Source organism: Rhamphochromis sp. 'chilingali' (genome assembly GCF_963969265.1).
Source record: "Rhamphochromis sp. 'chilingali' genome assembly, chromosome: 17".
In the NCBI taxonomy this organism is placed as follows: domain Eukaryota; kingdom Metazoa; phylum Chordata; class Actinopteri; order Cichliformes; family Cichlidae; genus Rhamphochromis; species Rhamphochromis sp. 'chilingali'.
The window spans coordinates 12657356-12675973 of NC_137944.1; the positions used below are offsets into that span (position 1 = coordinate 12657356).

The following is an 18618-nucleotide window of genomic DNA, read 5'->3' on the forward strand; positions in this document are numbered from 1 at the left end:
GGCTCCCCTAAATCTTACTTTTACAAATTTGATTAAGGCGTATTAAAGGTTTCGTATTATTGTTATTATCATTGTTGTTGTTGTTGTTGTTGTTGTTGTTGTTGTTGTTGTTATGGTTGTGATTATTATTATCGGGAATGGCAATCAATGCATAGAAATTGGAAGAGAAGGGTTTAAAAGCTAAAACTTATAACTTACATACGCCCTTAATGAGTTTATTTTGAAATGATGTTCCAGCACAAAAAATGTGGGTATATGATATGACTAGTGATGGTAGTGAGGAGAGCCAACCGAGAGCTGAGAGAGCGAGAGAGAGAGAGAGAGAGAGCGGAGAAGGAGCAGGTCTGCAGTCGGAATCTTGGGCGCCGCGCAGACCCGAGACGACTGTGGCCAAGCGCTGAGATACTGGGAATACATACTGCATATTTCTCTATGTACAATAAGATCGCTGACCACACTCCGGCGTTGGTTGAAAACTTCTCAAACCAGGCAATCTTTCTCTGATCCGGATATCCTCCGTGGTTCTAACCAGTTCGTTCATCCTTCCTCTGAATTTCGGTCTCATGTCGACTTAAAGCGTGGATTACTGGCACCGTAGATGCTCTTATTAACTGGAGATAGATTAGACAGAAGGACAAGTAAGTGTTGCCGGAGAAACTAGAGGAGGAATCTCCTGATTTCTTTTTTTTTTCTCTTGACGTGTATCTGGTAATCTCAGTTATATGCGTGGAGCTGGCGAGGGTTCTTTTGTGATTTTTACTCGTGCTGGGCAGATCACTGACCACTTGAATCGCGTCCCCCCTTTGGTTTGCCTTCCCCTCTTCTTTCCCCTCCTTTAGGTGTGAAATCTATCTTCTCAGACAGAGACTCTGAACCCCTCGGTCCCCGCATGACATGGTTCAGTCCAGCTGCGAGCTCCGAGCCTCCTCCATGCATTGGGATTTTTCTCAGCGCCGACACCGAGTGAATCTCCCTTTTCTGACCGTTTGAAAACTCGTCGTGCCTGCCAGACCAGAGAAAAAGCCCTGCCATGACCGCCGCTTCAAATCAGGACGGAGCAACGGGACTTTTCAGGAGACCGGAATGCGCAGGCAGGAAAGTGGACGGAATACGGATTTTTGCTCTAATGAAGGCGGGAGTGCAGGCGCACCATTGGAGCCGGATGCTGTTCTTATATATGGGGCTGCTGGTCGCCTCAGTAAAGGGTAAGTCCCCATCTTTAGAGCTGAAGACATGCAAAATGCAGCAGGCTTACCCCCACCCCCCTCCACCGCCCACCCTTTCCCAATCCCTGACTGAATGCAAATCAGTATCAGCAACACGCAGGCACACGCTCATCCTAAAGGCGCATTTAGGATCAGGCTCGCTCCGATGTTGCTCTTCCACCTCACAAAGTTATTATAGGTGGCTGGTTGGGTGGCTATTTTCGTGACAAGCGGATCGAGTTTCGAGCTTCCATCCTTCACTCTATTGATGGGTTTCGTTAAAGGACTGAGCAAAGCTGGGTATTTTGTTAAAAACAGGAGGGGAGCGTTAAATGTGCTGCATGGACGTACTGACGCCGAGTGAATGAGGGCTTCACACGAAACCCTCGCTGTTAGTGCAGCATGTGCTGCATGCATGAGGAAATCCACCGAGGTGGTCGAGCGGGCGGCTGATTGTGATGCTGTTCAGTCCAAAAGGTGTGTGCGTGTGCGTGCGTGCACGTGTGCGCGGGCGCACTGTGGGTCATGCTCTTCTTTGGGACTGCTTCTTCTCGGTTCTTCCTCATCGCATCCACAAGCATTCTTAACTTGTGAAGCAACCACCCATAAACAAATTTTGCGTGTAGTTTCTATCTGTTGTCGTGCATGCATGGGGAGGCAGGCCTAATTAACTTACTTTGGGTTTTCTGCCCTTGATTAATTTCAAATGGAAATCTTGCAACCGGAGCCCGCGCATTCAACAGATTATCATTACTAATAATTTACTTCCACGTCCAGTTCTGATGTCTTCCTGAAATGTGAGGCTCTGTTACAAATAATCTTCTTCTTCTTCTTCTTCTTCTTCTTCTTCTTCTTCTTCTATGAGACATGTTACGAAAAGCATATTTAGAGCTCAGGGTGTTTCGGGGAAGAGCCGCAATGATTTTTGCCGTCCCGAGCAGGTCCTTTGGCAAAGAAAGCCAACCGTTTTATCACTGTCTTGGCTCCCTACCAGAGAATGGACACTATTTTTAGCAAAAGCCAAGAATACTGCCATGGCCACAATATGAATTTGACAGTGAGTCATTGCTCTGTGTTAGCCCACTCATGCCTTTTTTGGACGGCTCATAATCCACAAGTGAGTGGAAATAGACACATTTTCGGCATCACCATAAGCGCACACACTCACACACACGCTCGCACACACAGTGGGCCGTGCGATTTCACGATGTGTGAAAAGTGCGAAAGTGTGCTTTGAGGTTGAGCGTCACCCTCAAATCCTCCCACCAAAATAACTCCCACTCTGTCACCCACCTTTTGCTCCAACTTGTGTCATCAACCACCCAACATTTAAAATAAAATTTAAAAAAGAAAAAGAAAAGAAAACGTGTTTCAGCGCCGGTAAGGCGTAGCTTTATCACACACTCAGTTCAGCTCCTAATGATAGTGACAAATCTCCCTCGACTCTCCCGTGGAGTAAATCTCAATGCAGCTATATTCGGAGGAGACTGCTTGTTTTATTTGCGCCCTGGGAGCTCTTTCTTGCCCACTTTCTTGCCGTTTGGCTCTACTTTTGGAGCCGATAAAGCGACTTGAACTTATCGCACATATTTACGAAGAGCAGAGGGGACTAGACTATCCATCTAGCCGCCCACCCACTGTATAACAACCTTTACTTTAAACGCTGTCGATAAATATGTTTGACTCACCACGCGTTGAGGTGGTCTGCTACATCCCTCGGTGCTGCAGCCACCAGCAGTTGCCCCATCCTCCCATTGAGCGGCACCAGAGCCTCACACTATGCTGAGGGGCGGAGCGGGGGAGTGGGGAAGAGGAGACTTCGAGTTCCTGGCGTTTCTGTCTCCACATACTTTTATCAAGTGTGGCTCATATATACACACGCGTATACGAAAGTGCTAACGATTCCGTTACAGGCTGTGTGTGACAGCCATTCTTAGGCTCTTTTACGCCGTCTTAGTGGATCAAGCGGACTTTCTTTACTGTACTAATAGCAGTATCGATCCCAGGGGCCGTTAGAGACAAAGATAGAGACGTGTGAAAGGTTTCTGATTATAATAAATAAGAAAAGAAAAAAGAAAAAAATGAATAGAACCACGCGCTGTCTACAAGGGATCAAAAGCAGCTGTCCCCACTGGACCCGCCGCTCAATAAACAGTTATCAGCCTCCATTCATTTGAAAGACCAGGGCAGGGAATGCAAAGGCCGGGGATGGAGGGGAAGGGGAATCGAGGATGACGTGTCCTCTCCTATCCGGGGAGCGTTTTCGGCTTTCTTAACTCCAAGTCCAGCGGTATTATCATTCGTCAGCGGCGCATGAGACAGCCTCTCAGCATGTCCATTTACACGCAAGATCACGCTCTGTCGTGCTCTCCTTTATATAAAGCACGGCGTTGTGCTCATGATGCAACTTGCAGTAATGTTATGAGGACTGGAGGGCTTGATGCTCCTTTCCTTTTTATCTCCTTTATTTTATTTTATTTATTTATTTTTTACTTGATGATATTTGCTTGGATTCGCATGAGGCTCCTGAAGAAAGAGACGGGCTGTGTGTGTGCGTCTGGCGTGGAAGAGTATGTTTATGTGGCCAGTCCAAGAAGTCCAAGAAGTCCAAGAAATAGAGCCTTGTTAACCTTGATCAAGTCTTTACTATTTTCTCTCACGTCCAAGAACATTTCACACAAACTCGAGTATATTCGTTTTAAATCCTACTAGAAACAAAGAAGCCCTTTAAAAGTTTAAAGTATGAAAAAAATAGTTAAATTCGCAATTGATCAAATCCGGCAGCAGTGAAATCTGTCTCCTAAGACAGTATATCTCATTTTAAATCTCATTTTAAATAAGTACAATTCTTGAATTCACCTCACTTGACACAAGGGGAGCTACAGAACTGACTGTAAGGTGACTTTTTTCAGCACCTAGGACAGCAACAGGTGCCGCCCTATCGGCTACACAGTGGAAATTCTCTCCAGCACCATGGACAGCTCCCCATAGTACACCATCGATAAAGGATTTGCTGGCTTCAAAAGTCAACACTTGAACTTGTCCAACATTTATTTTCCCCACAGCTTTAAACTCTCAGTTAACCTCAGACCCCACCCCCTCCCTCCTCCCAACTGACAGGATCACACCACAAGGGTTTTGCTCTTCTTCTGGTTTTATATTGGATTTAGATTTCGTAAGCAAGTTCAACAGCAATCATGTCACAGACTGCACATAAAAGATGGACTTAGCTTTCACGTCTCAAAAGTGAATCCAATGAGAAGAGCCCTTAAATTTCACTACTTTCTCACCTCCAACATGGGGTGTTTGCTTAAAGGCAATCAGTTATGAAGACCTCTATATCCTCTCTTGATCCATCCCCTCAGTATAACCTTTCTAAAAAAAAAATGTTGGTCTTTGTCATCAGTCGACTCGAATGTAGCATGGTATTCATTTCATAAATTATTGTCCCAATTCTAGTTTAAAAAAAGGACTGTAAAGGAGGTGTGCTTTACGGCTCTTTTGTCATGCTTGGGTTTAAAATACCAAGATGGCAACAGTGTCTTTTATATACAGTTTATGCATCATGCACATTTATTATTTGCTGAGATAGTGTATCAAGCTAAAACAATCAGAAACCATGGCCATGTGAAAATTGAGCTTTGGCTTCTGCTCAGCTGTATCGGCTTAGACAAGTGTCCTAATTTTCCTCCCAGCGAATGCGCGTGCATCCTGCTTCCCCCTTTTGTTTCTCACGTCGCTCTCACCTGTCTGCCTGCAACTCTCAATTTCAAAATCCTCTTCTATCTGCACGCTCCGCTGCTTCCCGTTCTCCCATCTGCTCTCCACATTCGCCGTTGAGCAAAATGAAAAGGAGGGAACAGATGACATGATCAAGTTACTCAAAACTGAGAAATGGTTGGAATGCAAACCAGATGTTTATTGCTTGACTTGAACAGAGGCGGGGGGAAGCTGTGTAGTTGAGGATGAGAGAGAGTGCGCAGTGGTCGAGATGAAGAAGAAGAAGAGGTCCCACTAAGGGAAAAAAAAAACAGCAGGCAAGAACTGGCTTTGAGGGGAAATAAGAGGCAGACAGAGGATGCAACTGTTGGAGTAGATGGAGGATAAGCTTACACCAGCTGAGAGATAATCTGGGCCCTATGTTTCTGTGCCTTTTGAGTGCCTGGTGATTTCCTTTTTCTTCAGTAAATTATCTATTTAGAGGGTTCATTTTCTTATCAGGCATCAAGCAGACTCCTATTTCAACAACTAACAGCTTGTAAGAAAGCTTGTGGGCACGTGTATGTGTGAGGTTGGATGAGTTTGTGAGCTGCCACCCCCATTCACTCGAGGATGATTAGACTAAAGTGATGACAAGCAGGTCTTTAGCTAGTTCAGAAAGTGCCACAGAGAGGCTGTTTGTGCACGTGCCCCGGCGTGCACGTATCTGTCACGCGCGTGTGTGCACACAGCTCTCAGATGATGCCAGTGCCCCCCTCCTCACGAGCACTGTTACTTCCCCACTCACCTGCCGCTGTGTCAACCTGCTCCTCTGTCTGTCTTGCCATCTCTCCTTCTCCTTCTCTCCTCCCTCACCACCTCGTCTTTTCTTCCTTCGTCCTCCTCTCTAGTGATTCATACCGTCATCTTTCTCCAGATGGCCAGAGTTCTGTCACTGTGCTTCGTCACAGTGATAACAGCTACAGCGACTCACACGCGCACACAAACACACGCACCCAGCAGTTTGTGCACACTTGCATACAACCCTTCCAAAAAAAGAGAAAAAGCCTTCTTAAATGCATTTAAGCCAACTTCTGCATGACCGTCTTCACCGGTTTTTACAAAAGCTAAACACAAAGTAGACATTCAGACTTTGTGAGCATATAGATAAAGGTATAACAACATTCAGGAAGATCATATTAATTTAAATTTACTTTAATTAAATATGATCCATGCCTAAGACTATGGTATTTATGGATCTTGTTGTTCGAGTTCTAAAGTCAGTACTTCACATCCAACCAAAGCCACCGGAAATCTTGCCAACGAAATCATCTGGATTCTTTTTGATATGACTCCCAGCTTGTCGGAGAGAACAACATTAAATTAATAAATGTATGTTTTGGCTCATTTACTTATCCAGGGAATATGAGTGGAGCAGTATTGCTCTGTTCTGGCAGTTCTAAGGCATCACGTTCACTGGTTGCAGAATAGCATGTGCCCTTAAGCTCCTTAAGCATGAGTCATTCTATTCACCCGTATTTTGTCTCCGTTGTTCCAATCGAGCTCCATTAAAGACATTTGATGGGGACTGGACAGGTAATGGTAAATTGGCTTGCCGTATGAGAATACATCAGTGATTTGTGAGGAGAAAGTGGCTGTCATTTCACTTTCATGCCTGTTCTCTTTCAGCAAACACCAGTGGAGGAGTGTGACTGAAATGGGCATCACCCATATGTGTAACGGCTGTAACAACAATAGAGCCGACGTGAGGTTTGAAATGTCAGGAACAAGCGCATACATGCTAAGTCAATTTTCCCTGAATAAGTAAAGGTGAAATAAACACATCAATAATTCATTGCCACTAGCCACATATCTGTGAACAGCTCTAGCACAGAATCCTCCATCTCGATTCAAATTTTCATCTTGCTGTTATCAGGTATGGGAATTTTCTCCAGCTATGGCAAATCCTCACAACGTGAGTGATAGACACAGATGCCCTGTCTGTCTTGTATAGACGCAAAGCTCAGGAAAGGATTTCTTTAGCTTCCTGATTTACACTGTCTTATCAGATATCAGTGATCCCGGAGATTGAAGATTAGATAGTGGGCAGGAGGTATCTTGTCCTTGTCCTTGTCTTTTTCTTCTTTATACTGCTTCTCTCTCTCTATTGAGCATATAGGTAATCTGTCTGCAGACTTTTTGTGGCAGCGAGGCGGGGAAGAAGCAGTAAATGTGTGTGGGAGTGTCTTTTACTCCTACACTTGCTCAAATTTAGATTTTGGTGTAGAAGGATACTGTTTTACTCCATCTCTATATTGTAGTCGGTAATGGAAGATAATTCTGTTTGATTAGAGAAGGACTGTTGTGCACTTCAAAGGAACAGTTCAGCAGCTTGGAGAAAAACACTCTGGTTTCTATTTAATATAAGTTGAAAATAGTAAGTTAAATAAAACCTGAGAAAGCAGTTAGTACATTTTTCATGGTAAATCAGGATAGAAGTTAGCTCTCAAAGTTGGAGAGTATTGATGCTGTGTGCCACAGCATCCCAAAATCTGCCAAAAGCTGCAAGGCTTGCCAACATTCTGACAATCTGATTCACAAAAATTAAAGAAACAACTTGGTGTAAATGGACTGAAAATGGAAGTGCTTCCCATTTCTGCAGCTGAATCACCGTCACCATCACATTTTTCTGCTAAGTGCTCTTTTGGGCTGGTGTTGACCAACTTTGCCGTTGGCTTTTGGGTAATAATTCAAGACATTAAGGTACAAAAAACACATAAGCATAAAAGCCACATTATTGCAATGTAATGGAGCAGATAGTGTGAAATATGTCTTTCTACAGGACGTCGACCACTAAAATACCACATGAAAAAAAATGACTGTGAGTTTGAATTCAAATCAGGACAAGCCCGATTAGCTACACCAATAATACATGAGATGTTTTTTTTTAAATTGATATCATATTAATATTAATAGCATAGGGCAGCACGGTGGCACGGTGGTTAGCACTGTTGCCACACAGCAAGAAGGTCCTGAGTTCAATTCCACCATCAGGCCAGGGTCTTTCTGTGTGGAGTTTGCATGTTCTCCCCGTGTCTGCGTGGGTTCCCTCCGGGTACTCTGGCTTCCTCCCACCGTCCAAAGACATGCAGTTTGTGGGGATAGGTTAATTGGATAATCCAAATTGCCACTAGGTGTGAATGTGAGTATGAATGGTTGTCTGTCCTTGTGTGTTAGCCTTGCGACAGACTGGCGACCTGTCCAGGATGTACCCCGCCTCTCGCCCTATGACAGCTAGGATTGGCTCCAGCACCCCCCGCGACCCTGAAAAGGATAAGCGGTAGCGAATGGATGGATGGATGGATTAATAGCATAATATTGTTAACTGGAGCACACAAGTGGATCTGAATAATAATCACAGTGATTGAGCTGTCCTAACATAACGCGCTACAGCACGTCATCCCCTAGGTTGAGTAAATTCTAAAAGGCAGTGCAGCTGCTTGCCTAATTTCTTTGTCAGTATCTTAAATAACAATTTATTGGTTTGTTAGTAGAGGTAAGCCATACAGCTGCAAATGATACCTCTAGGAAATTTGTGAAAAATCTGTAAAAAAAAAAAAAAAAAAATTATAATAATAATAACACATAATAAAAAAACTGAACAATGATTTATAGGACAGGCAGTAGAATTTTTTTTGTTTAGCACAAATAAAATTAAGGGCATTTTCCGCCCTTTTTCAATTAGTTATTGTCATGGCAACTCATTGGCAACTCATTGATATCAATATACAAAAGCGGCCTAGTGTAGGCAGTGTTTTCTTTGGAAATTTGAAGTGAAAGTATAAAATGACTGTTTAACACTTCACACTTAGCTTAACAATAACTGAAGGGGCTTAACCGGTGTTGTCACATAATAACATTGAAATTGAAACACATTTTCTACCTTTCCAAGTTTTTAACCACCTGCTTAAACCCTTGCTTTTCTACCATGTAACTGCATCATTAATTTTTTATCCACCGTTTGTGCATCCTGGCATATGAAGTGCGGTTTATATTTGGGTCAAACATCATCATCTGCTAGTGTCTTCTCATATTTGACAATGTGTTTTTGAAGGATTTGTTGTTCCCACCTTTAGCTGATATAGTTTTCTTGGCTAATTTGCAAATTGCTCTGCTTTGTTGGAGTTTGTTAAAGCAGCTCTGTTTTTAGGTATTAAATCATCATTGAACCTCTCGCTCTCAGACATGTTTGGGCTTGTGTTGTTGGTCATTGTACAAGGGAAAATAAACACATGACCTCACTACATCATTGGCATTGTGATAAGCTGTTTTTTTATCACGTGAAAATTTATATGGGAGGTGTTATATCACAAATCACTGGTTCTTAGTGGATATTGCAGGCTCTAGTTGCATAGGTGACTCACTCCACTGTAGTAGAGCACAACTATTGCTGATATATAAGTATCAGCACTTATAATGGCTGATAAATGAAAGTGAACAAAGTAAAGAAAAGACAGGAGAAACACCCTTCAGCCATCTGATGAGTTTTGGTGTTGCGAGGTTTGTCTACTAGGGCACTCTGCAGCCTCCCTGTTAGCAACACATTTGGAATGCCATAAACATAAGAGCTAAACAATCTGAGCAGAGCTGTGCAACATATTAGCAAGTGATCCATGGCTTTATGCGACAATAAAACAAGATTATTTTTAAAGTGCATCGCCATATTATCTCAGTAAGGGCTAGTAAATAACTACATGTAACAAGTGTTAGGACAAACTATTTCTATCTGGGATAGAAAAAAAAATATTGGCCAATATATCTGATTTTTAAATCATCAAGTATCCGTATTGATATCAATATTAAAACTCCTATCTACTCTGGAGATAGGATGGTGCTACTCTAGTCAAGGGCATCTTTTGCTTCCATACTAGCTTCAGTTGCTCTATGGGAGCCTAGAACTTGAGCTTACCCATCTCAAGGTACTACTGTTTATAATTTCTGCCAAACATCTTCAAATGTGAACTTTCTGGTCTTTCCTGGTATTTACACTCTTCTTCTCCCAAAATGTTGAATCGTTCCTTTAAGAGAATATTGTACTTGAGTTTGTTGTCAAAGTTCTTCAAGGCTAACACATTCCATTGATTTGTCGGCTAGACTTAGTTACCCTCAGTTTTTTTTTTTTGTTTTGTTTTGTTTTTTTTGGAGGTTAAACCCAGTTTAACCTGTTGTTATCACAGGTTTTCTTCTGCTTTGTGTTACATGTTCTGCTGAGAAAATAAATTCCTAATGAGAACAAGTGAGGGGAAAATATCCCCTTAAGTACTATTTAAGTGGACGAGAAGAAAACAGTATGGCAGAAAGCCATTGTGAAAGAGGACACAGATTCTTAAAAAAATGTTTGTTAGAATTATTTCTTTACTCATGCTTGGTCTATTTTGATATTTATTTAAAAAAAAACTATTAATATTAATGATATCCGGTATCACTGCAAATTAGATGCAATCTTGTGCCTGAAGCCCATATGGAAAAGATATATATAAATCTTATAAAGTTTGTATCTGTCTTGTGTGAAACTTGTATGAAAAGCATACAAGAGTGAAAACAGATATAAGATCCCTTGAAAAATTATAAAATGAAACTTGTATGTTTTTGATACTTACTAAAACAATGTATGAAAGTAATGAGAAAGTGGCCACTTTCATGAGTAATCACATATAAGTTTTTACTATTTCTTTTCCATATGGGAGTACATGAGAATAATGATTTAATGGTTATTTAATTATTTTAACTTATAATCCAGGACTTAGATGCAAACTGCTAAAACATGTTTTTCTTTCTCACAGTCTAAACAAGTTAATGGTTGTAATTTGCACATATCTGTGGATTTAAAGGCTCTAAATCTAACACCTAAAGCAATGTGGAAATCCAGAGTCTATGTAATGTAATGAGTAGCTGTGACATTTTATTTTATTTCAATATAAATTCTAATTATGTGACTGCGATGCACGCGGCCCATTGATTATGAATGTGGTCCACAGTTCACTTGAGCCTTCCTTGGGGGGCTGTTAGGCTCTGAGTTGAAAGGTTAAACTGCACCACAGTTAGCTGAAGGGAGGCAGATTGATCGTCTGCTCATCCGTCTCTCAGTGATAGATGGTATATTTCTGCTGGGACATTCCTGACCTGACCTTTGGAACAGTGCTTCCTCTCTGGTTTTAATATACATTACTCACAAAAGATTAAACGCTCACAAATGCCCACTCACTATCTAACAGACACGCAAGCATGAGTCTTGCCCGGAAGAAGGGTGTAAAATAATGTAACATGGTCACAAAATTATTCCACCTCCTATGGATGCTGTTGGTCCTGAAAGTGTAGTTTCCCCTGATTCCTCATGCAATGTAGGTGCAAATGCACTGGAGAATGTGAGTGGGATTATCAGAATATGTGCACTCAGAAAAATAAAGGTGCCAACTGGAACCAAAAGTGGTTCTTTAGACTGATGCCATAGAAGAACCTTTTTTGGTGCCACAAAGAACCTTTCAAATAATGGTTCTTTGAAGAACCATTTCTTTCAGTGGTTCATTGAAGAACCTTTAAAGGTGCCCCAAAGAACCATCAAGAAATGGTTCTTTGGGGCACCTTTAATGGTTTTTCAAAGAACCTTTTTAAAAATGGTTCTTTAAAGAACCATTTTTAAAAAGGTCCTTCAAATGGTTCTTTAAAAGAACCATTTTAAAGAACCTTTTTTGAGTGGTTCTTTAAAAAACCATTTTAAATCTTTCAAAATAAAATGCATCATAAATTGAATTTGAGTAGGGTAAAATAAATACGAGCACAGCATAGACATATATTAATGGTTTATTGTCATTTTGTAGTTACCAAAAGACAAAAAGGCATTTTAACCCTCAGCACAACATCACTACTAATACATGTCACATATTAGTGTTTTAAACAGTAATAATTAAATATATTTGCTATACTATAAATAAATATATATAAATACTATAGCTACAGATAACACAACAAATAATACATGTATTGTTTAATTAATAAAACATCAGAAAGTGATAAAACACATTAGAAATAGAAATAGCTTCATAACAGACCAATAAATCAACACATTTTCATCAGCAGATGTTTGCATGTTCAGTAAAAACATTTCAACAAGTTTATGATTAAAATGATCAATGAACTTCAGCCTTACGTTATGTAATGTACGTTTCATGTTGTACTCATGGTCCTTTGTTAGTCCAGTTTAGGACAATGTCTCTGACGTATGTATCATATCAAATATGTCATATCAAAACAAGCCCACACCTGCACTTGTTTCAGTTTTTCACTGGTGTTTCCTGTCAGCTGGTCAACCTCACTCAGGCGGACATCCATATCAGCCAACCAAACGACAAGTTCCTCCCTTTGTGCTTCAAATCCCTCCCACTCTGAGACAAGGAGCTGAAAGAGAGAGAAAAGAGTCAATTATAAAGAAGAGAGAAAAGTGAAACCCTCCTCAGGTCTGACTCGCATACCTGCAGTTGACCTGTGATGGACTCCAGTTTGGCGTTCACGTCATCCCTCGCCGATGCCAGCAGCCGAGTCTGCAGGGTGCCCTGGAAGAGCTGAGTTAATGTTCGACTCCTCCTGGTCAAGCTCTCCAGCTGGATGAGCCGAGGTCTCCCCTCTCGCTGCTGCCTCTGAACACAGAAACACAAATTGCATCTGAAGCAGGAGGTGCAGGGTTTTTTTTGCTATTCTTTTCTAAATCCAGGCTAGATCACGTGGAGGTATTTGGAAAACTTTTTTGGCCAGTGGACGACTGTTGTCTTGCAGAAAGTCAAATCAAACATATGCGATACACAAGCAGTTCACAAGAACACATTATAAAAAATAAGTCCAGTTTTTGCCTGATTTCAAGTGAAATCTGCATCAAAACAGGGTGACAGAAGTAAAACGAGTGCAAAAAGCCTCACTTTGTACATCTGCTATTACAGTTCTCCTCTATGCAGACGACTTTCCTGTTTTCAAGGCACAACTTGGATCTGCTGTACGAATCTTATGGATACACACTAAATGAAACAATAGTGTGCATGACTCCAGATTCTGATCCCTCATCCTAATATGGTCCCAACATAGCAACAGCAATAAAGCAAATGTTGAGGCTTCAAAATACAAAGTCCATAAACCAATGGCTGACATGGGTTTTATCATAAGGGTGATAAATATACAGATTTCAGTCTGTCTTAGAGATTTGATGTTCATTTACCTGCAGATGCACTATACGTACCTGCTCCATGGTTTTTCACAACATTTTGCACATCACTATTTAATACAGGAAGTAGGTGAACTAAAACAAGTCATCTTTCTTTGTGAGAGGACCATATTAATGAAACAAACCTCAATGACATGATAGGGATCCCTAAAGATGCTCCTGCTGCTTCTCTTCCTCCTCATCCTAAGCTTCCTTCTCCTTGTCCTCGCCTTCCATCCAATTGTAATTCAACCTAATTGTGTTTCTGCCCCTCCTCTTCCTCATTTTGTTGGCGCTGTGAACACAATTAATGTGACTCTGGATTAATTTGTGCAAACAAGAAAAATCTACAGCTTTTTGGTCAGAGGTGCTCTTGTGATTTACGCCGGGTAGAGTAGATTTATCTGTTGATGCTACCTGCTTCAGCTCTGGCTGCTGAGTGATATTTACACCCTGGCTGGATTACAAACTTTAACCATGTGCTCAACTTTGGCCCAGCGTTGATACCTCTTGTTAGTATAACGACCTCTTCTTAGCTTGCATGTATGATGTATGATGGTGGATAAATGAAATATACAAAAAAATTAACTATACTACAAAATAACATCTATCTTGGAAACATCAAATGACTGGAGCATAACTTGTCAACTAGTCCGAAAATAAGTTATACAGGAACAGTCAAAGACACACCTTCTCATGTCACATTGCTATTCATTTCTATATAATTTGATTAGACAATAAAGAGTTACTGTATCTAATCTAATTATTCATTCAAAACTCTTATGCATAGCTGCATTTTATACAGCTCATACAGAATTCAAAGTACAGGTTCATGTGAGTATTTATGTACGGCTCAGATCTACAGAATTTCAGAGTTTCTAGAGCAGACACAGAGCTCACGCCACAACAGGCTTCAGGCGCCATTTTAGTGACTTTAACAATATATTACATTTTAATTTCGGTCTAGCTGACATTAGGTTATGCACGCAGCACGCAATTGAACCACATATTTTAGAAGCCAAAGGTTCAAATTAGCTGGGAGCAGCTTCACTTAATTATAACAGTGGTTTTGTTAGGAAAACAGTTTCTGTATACCGGATACTAAATTGCGCTGACCTCAACGGCTAACGTATCTAGCTAATCGCTACTGTTAGCACATTAACAGCAAGCTACAATGACGAGTAACAAAAACAAAACAGTAATAAGGTTTTAATGAAAATGTTTTACCTTTTCTAACAGTCCCAGAATCCACAGCTTCAAAGTCCAGCAGGTACTGAAGACTGTTATCCGTTTCGCTGTCACCGTCCGTGAGAAAGTGTTTTTTTTTTTTCCCCGAAAGGTCAAGGCCCGCCGCTCGCGCACTCTGTCTGCGCATGCGCATCCCAACGATTGACCTCCTCCGTCCGCTCCCGGGAGGTTATAGTATGACGTGTTCTGACGTCACTCTCCCTCTCCCTGTCATTTATTTGGCTCGAAACACATATTAACAAATTGCTCAGTGATGAACAACTACTCAGATCATTTCCCTAAGCAGTGCGCTTTGTCAAAACGAAGTGTGTCCATTACACTGACATTCTGTTCTGCAATTGTTATTTACTTGTATTTTATAATTTGACTTTACATACTGCTGGGTGGTTTGTAAAGTTTACAATAACTAGTATTATCATTATGCTATATTTTCAAAAATATATAATAATCTCAAAAGTAATGCCTTGGAGTAGAAAATAGTAATGCTATTTAAAACTAAAGTACAGTATTTGAATGTGTGTATTGTGTCTACTGTTTGTTAACTCACCATATTCATAATGTGTTTGTGGGGTTAGGGGTGTGTGTGTGTGTGTGTGTGGGGGGGGGGGGGGGGGGGGGGGGTTAGGGTCTTTAGGCTTTGGCCCCCACCCCTGCCACCAGTATATTTTTAAGCAAATATTTCTAACTTTTATTTGAATATTCAGTTTGCTACCATCTTCTCTTAAAGGGTAATTGCCAGGTATCCCGCCCTCTCCCTTCGCACACACATGCACACAAAGAAAACACACAGTATAATTCACAGCCTCATTATAGTGAATAAATATTTATGCCATTTACACCATCAAACTTAGATTGCTAAGGATGAAGAACCTTTTGTTCTTTAAAGAACCATTTGTAATAGCTGAAGAACCATCAACAAAATAAAAAGGTTCTTTGACGTATGATGGTTCTTTAAAGAACCATGAAGACATCTGAAGAACCATTTAAGAACCATAATTTTTCTGAGTGTGGGGTCTAATGTAACTCAAAGAGCTGAGCTCAAAGATGTGAGGAGAATGACAATGAGTTGATAATTGACTTTCGCTGTTTCACACATTAGACTCACACGTAATTGTGCTTTTCTCCCCCCCCAAGAAGACTGGGAAATAAAATTGAAATGATTCGAGCAGCGCACACGTGTGTGTACATATGTTTGAACAGAGACGCGCACACCTGTGCGGGGTAGAGCGCGCTCAAGTATGAAAAAATGCTTGAAGACAGGGATTTGTCTTTATGTGTGCTTTCCTGTTACACTGTTGTCATGGGAACAGCATACAGCTTCTGTGTCAGGAGCAGTGAATGACACTGAACTGCACTTGTTTTCTTTTCTTTTTTATTCATCCTCCACTCATTGCTAAAAATGCAAGTGTACGCACAGAGCTTAAGGACACATACGCAATTCATCGTGTTTTGTAAGGGAGGCCCATTTGCACCCATGATACACTAGGAAAGACAGAGGTCTTTCTGAAAGCGTAGAATATCAACTGTACCAGCATGTCTTCGACTCTGAATGGACTATTTTCTATTGATTAACTTGGTGCGTAGGTTGCTGCGGAGCTCTGTTGCTCACAGTAGCACCAACTTTCCGTAGGGCTGTTGGAATGTACTGATAAGAAAGTGAAAAAAAATGATGAAGTCTACCTAAAACACTGATCTCTATGGAAAAGGTGCTAAAATCCTAGTGAGAGATAGGGGTTTTTTTTCAGGGGGTAGGTAGGTGGCTGTTGTGCAGGTCCTTTTGGCTGGAATGGTAATACTGCTGGTTAAATATGACCCAGCTGGAAGGAACTGCCTGGCTCTCCCCCTTCTCTTCCTCTGTCTGAGAGAACACATGCTTCATTGTGCTTCTTTTGCCAGCCCTGATAACAGGCAGGAATGTTTGCATGCATTCATGCAAATGTGCATTTCTGCACGCATCCCTCTTCAGTGTCTTCTTAGTATCCAGCCGCTTTTTTCAGCTCTTTAATCTTTAGCTTAATCTTTGCATGTGGGCGCTGTTTGTTTTCTTACCCCACACGTTTCAGCCTGCAGCTACGTTGCCTTGACAGTGAGTTTTTGTGGGGTTTCTTGCGCGTGTCAGTATTAACTTTGTGTGCCATAGGCATCAACAGATCCTTTCATAAAGCTTGCAGTGAAGATGTTGCAACTAGAACAACACTGCATCATTAGCACTGGTATTCTTAGCATGTGTTCCCTGATTTACAGTTGAGAGTGTGTGCTAACAAATGTATTCACATATCAGTTTCTTTGAGTATCCACTCAGAGAAATCACTGCTGTATTTTGACCTGACACATTCATGCAGCAGGAAGCCATTCCAGCCTTTGAATGTGCACCATTATGGAAATGGAAACTTGTTTTGTTTTGTTTTGTTTTTCTTTTAAGGAAAAAATAATAATTACCATTCAGCCCAGTGGAAACAACTTGTGCAAGGGAGGGCTGAGAGGGACCAAAGCCTATCACTAGCACCTTCCACTGCATTTGGCTTGCCTGTTAACGGCAGGAGGCATAGACATTAGCCAAATGTATGGGGGTGAGCCGGATCACTTAGCTCGCACATTTTCATTTTAATGGCGGCCATCGCAAGGTTAATTCAGATGTGATGCGGTCAAGACGTGCTTACGTGCTGACACGTCAAGAGACAAATGGTGGTGCTGAGAGGATCCATGGGGCGGAAGGGTTTATCTGTCCACCAGGGAGCAGTTATCGGTACACACACATACACACACACTAAACAATTGTTTTTTTGAAGTGTACTCATGGGCTAAGTTAGATGTGGATAGGCTATAGTAATACAAACAATAAACACACTCAAAAGGAAGCATTTCTTTAGTTTGAAATTTTTATTCCAGCTTGATGCTTTTTTTTCTATACTGCCTCATACTTACCATATATAGTATGCTTTTAGTTTGTCTTGGGAATAATGAAAAGGCTGAACTCATATGGATAAATGTACCACCAAATAACACCAACAGGAGCTGTTCCACCATGGAAACTCAGCACACAGTTTTTGTGCTGAAGCTAATGCCAGTCAAGGTCTGGAGCACTGCAATTATTGAATCAGCAGAGTGTTCACAACTTTTATACTATGTAACTTTATGTGGTCTGCTTCTACATGGGTGAGTTTGTAACTGCTGTCTGGTGAGGAAGGAGCGGCTAGCAGGTCCAGCAGGCATGTGGTGTGGAGGTTAGCTGGACAACTTGGAGGCCAGCCAGTTAGACAGAACAACAGACCTTTATTTGGCGATAACAGACCATACAAGCCAGGTCTCCACGGCTCTACCCTATTCGTTCATTAGTGTTAGGTAGTTGCCTGCGCTAGCCCGTTACAATGGTATGGTCTCTCTAAACAGATGCATGGTGAGCAGCATGCTCGGCTGTAATGGCTGCCACTGCACTCACACTAGGAGACTCTCAAACTACCACAATAATAGAATGACACCCCCTAGTGGTGCTATACCATATAAATGGCTATTATGCTACAAGTTGCTGTGGTTCAGGCAACTGAAAATGGGACTGAAAATGCCTGAGTTCACAGATTAAGATTTGGGACCCAGAGTATGTGATGGAAAATATGGAAAAGGAAATCCAAAAATCCTGCGTGACAGGATGTAAACATTAAAGGAACGTTAATGGCATCCCACCGCAGCTTCTTCTAGACATAGGGATCGAAAGCACTGGAGGCAAAACACACACACACACACACACACACACACACACACACACACACACACACACACACACATATATATATATGTGTGTGTGTGTGTGTGTGTGTGTGTGTGTGTGTGTGTGTGTGTGTGTGTGTATATATATATATATATATAGATAGATAGATAGATAGATATATATAGATATATAGATATATATATATATATAAATATATATATAGTTTGATTGTGGGTTGTTAAAGTGTCCCTTTAAACTTGGAACAAGACTCATTCTCTGAAACTGCATTCATCTTGCGCAACATAAGACATAAAACACTTCTATTATTGTCTGGAAGAACAGGATGCTCTCTGCATCTTTGTCTTTTGTCCAAAGGCAGTCTTGAATCATAGATGGGGAGACAAGGGAGCGATAGAGAGAGAGAGAGCAAGGGGAATAAGGAAACAAAAAAACTGATGGGGTCCAGAAAGAAGATTTGCACTGCTGTATTGCCGGTATTATTTGCGTCTTTA

The 18618-nt window shown here is 41.3% G+C and overlaps 2 protein-coding genes across 2 annotated transcripts in view; one reads left to right on the forward strand and one right to left on the reverse strand.

Annotated features, from left to right (window-relative positions):
- The first annotated feature begins 368 nt into the window (after positions 1-368).
- csmd2 (CUB and Sushi multiple domains 2) overlaps positions 369-18618 on the forward strand; it is a 296524-nt gene continuing 278274 nt past the window's right edge. The window contains exon 1 of the mRNA XM_080862285.1: positions 369-1205. Coding sequence (XP_080718411.1) covers positions 1031-1205 — 175 coding nt within the window. The 5' untranslated portion in view covers positions 369-1030. The remainder of the gene's footprint in view (positions 1206-18618) is intronic.
- LOC308385155 (nesprin-2-like) lies at positions 11297-14431 on the reverse strand (the record flags this gene model as incomplete). Its single annotated transcript, XM_080863937.1, has 5 exons — positions 14380-14431; positions 13299-13447; positions 12434-12598; positions 12225-12359; positions 11297-11320 (listed from the first exon to the last, which is right to left on the reverse strand). The coding sequence occupies exons 2-5, from the start codon at positions 13353-13355 to the stop codon at positions 11297-11299; spliced, it is 381 nt and encodes a 126-aa protein (XP_080720063.1). The 5' UTR covers positions 13356-13447; positions 14380-14431.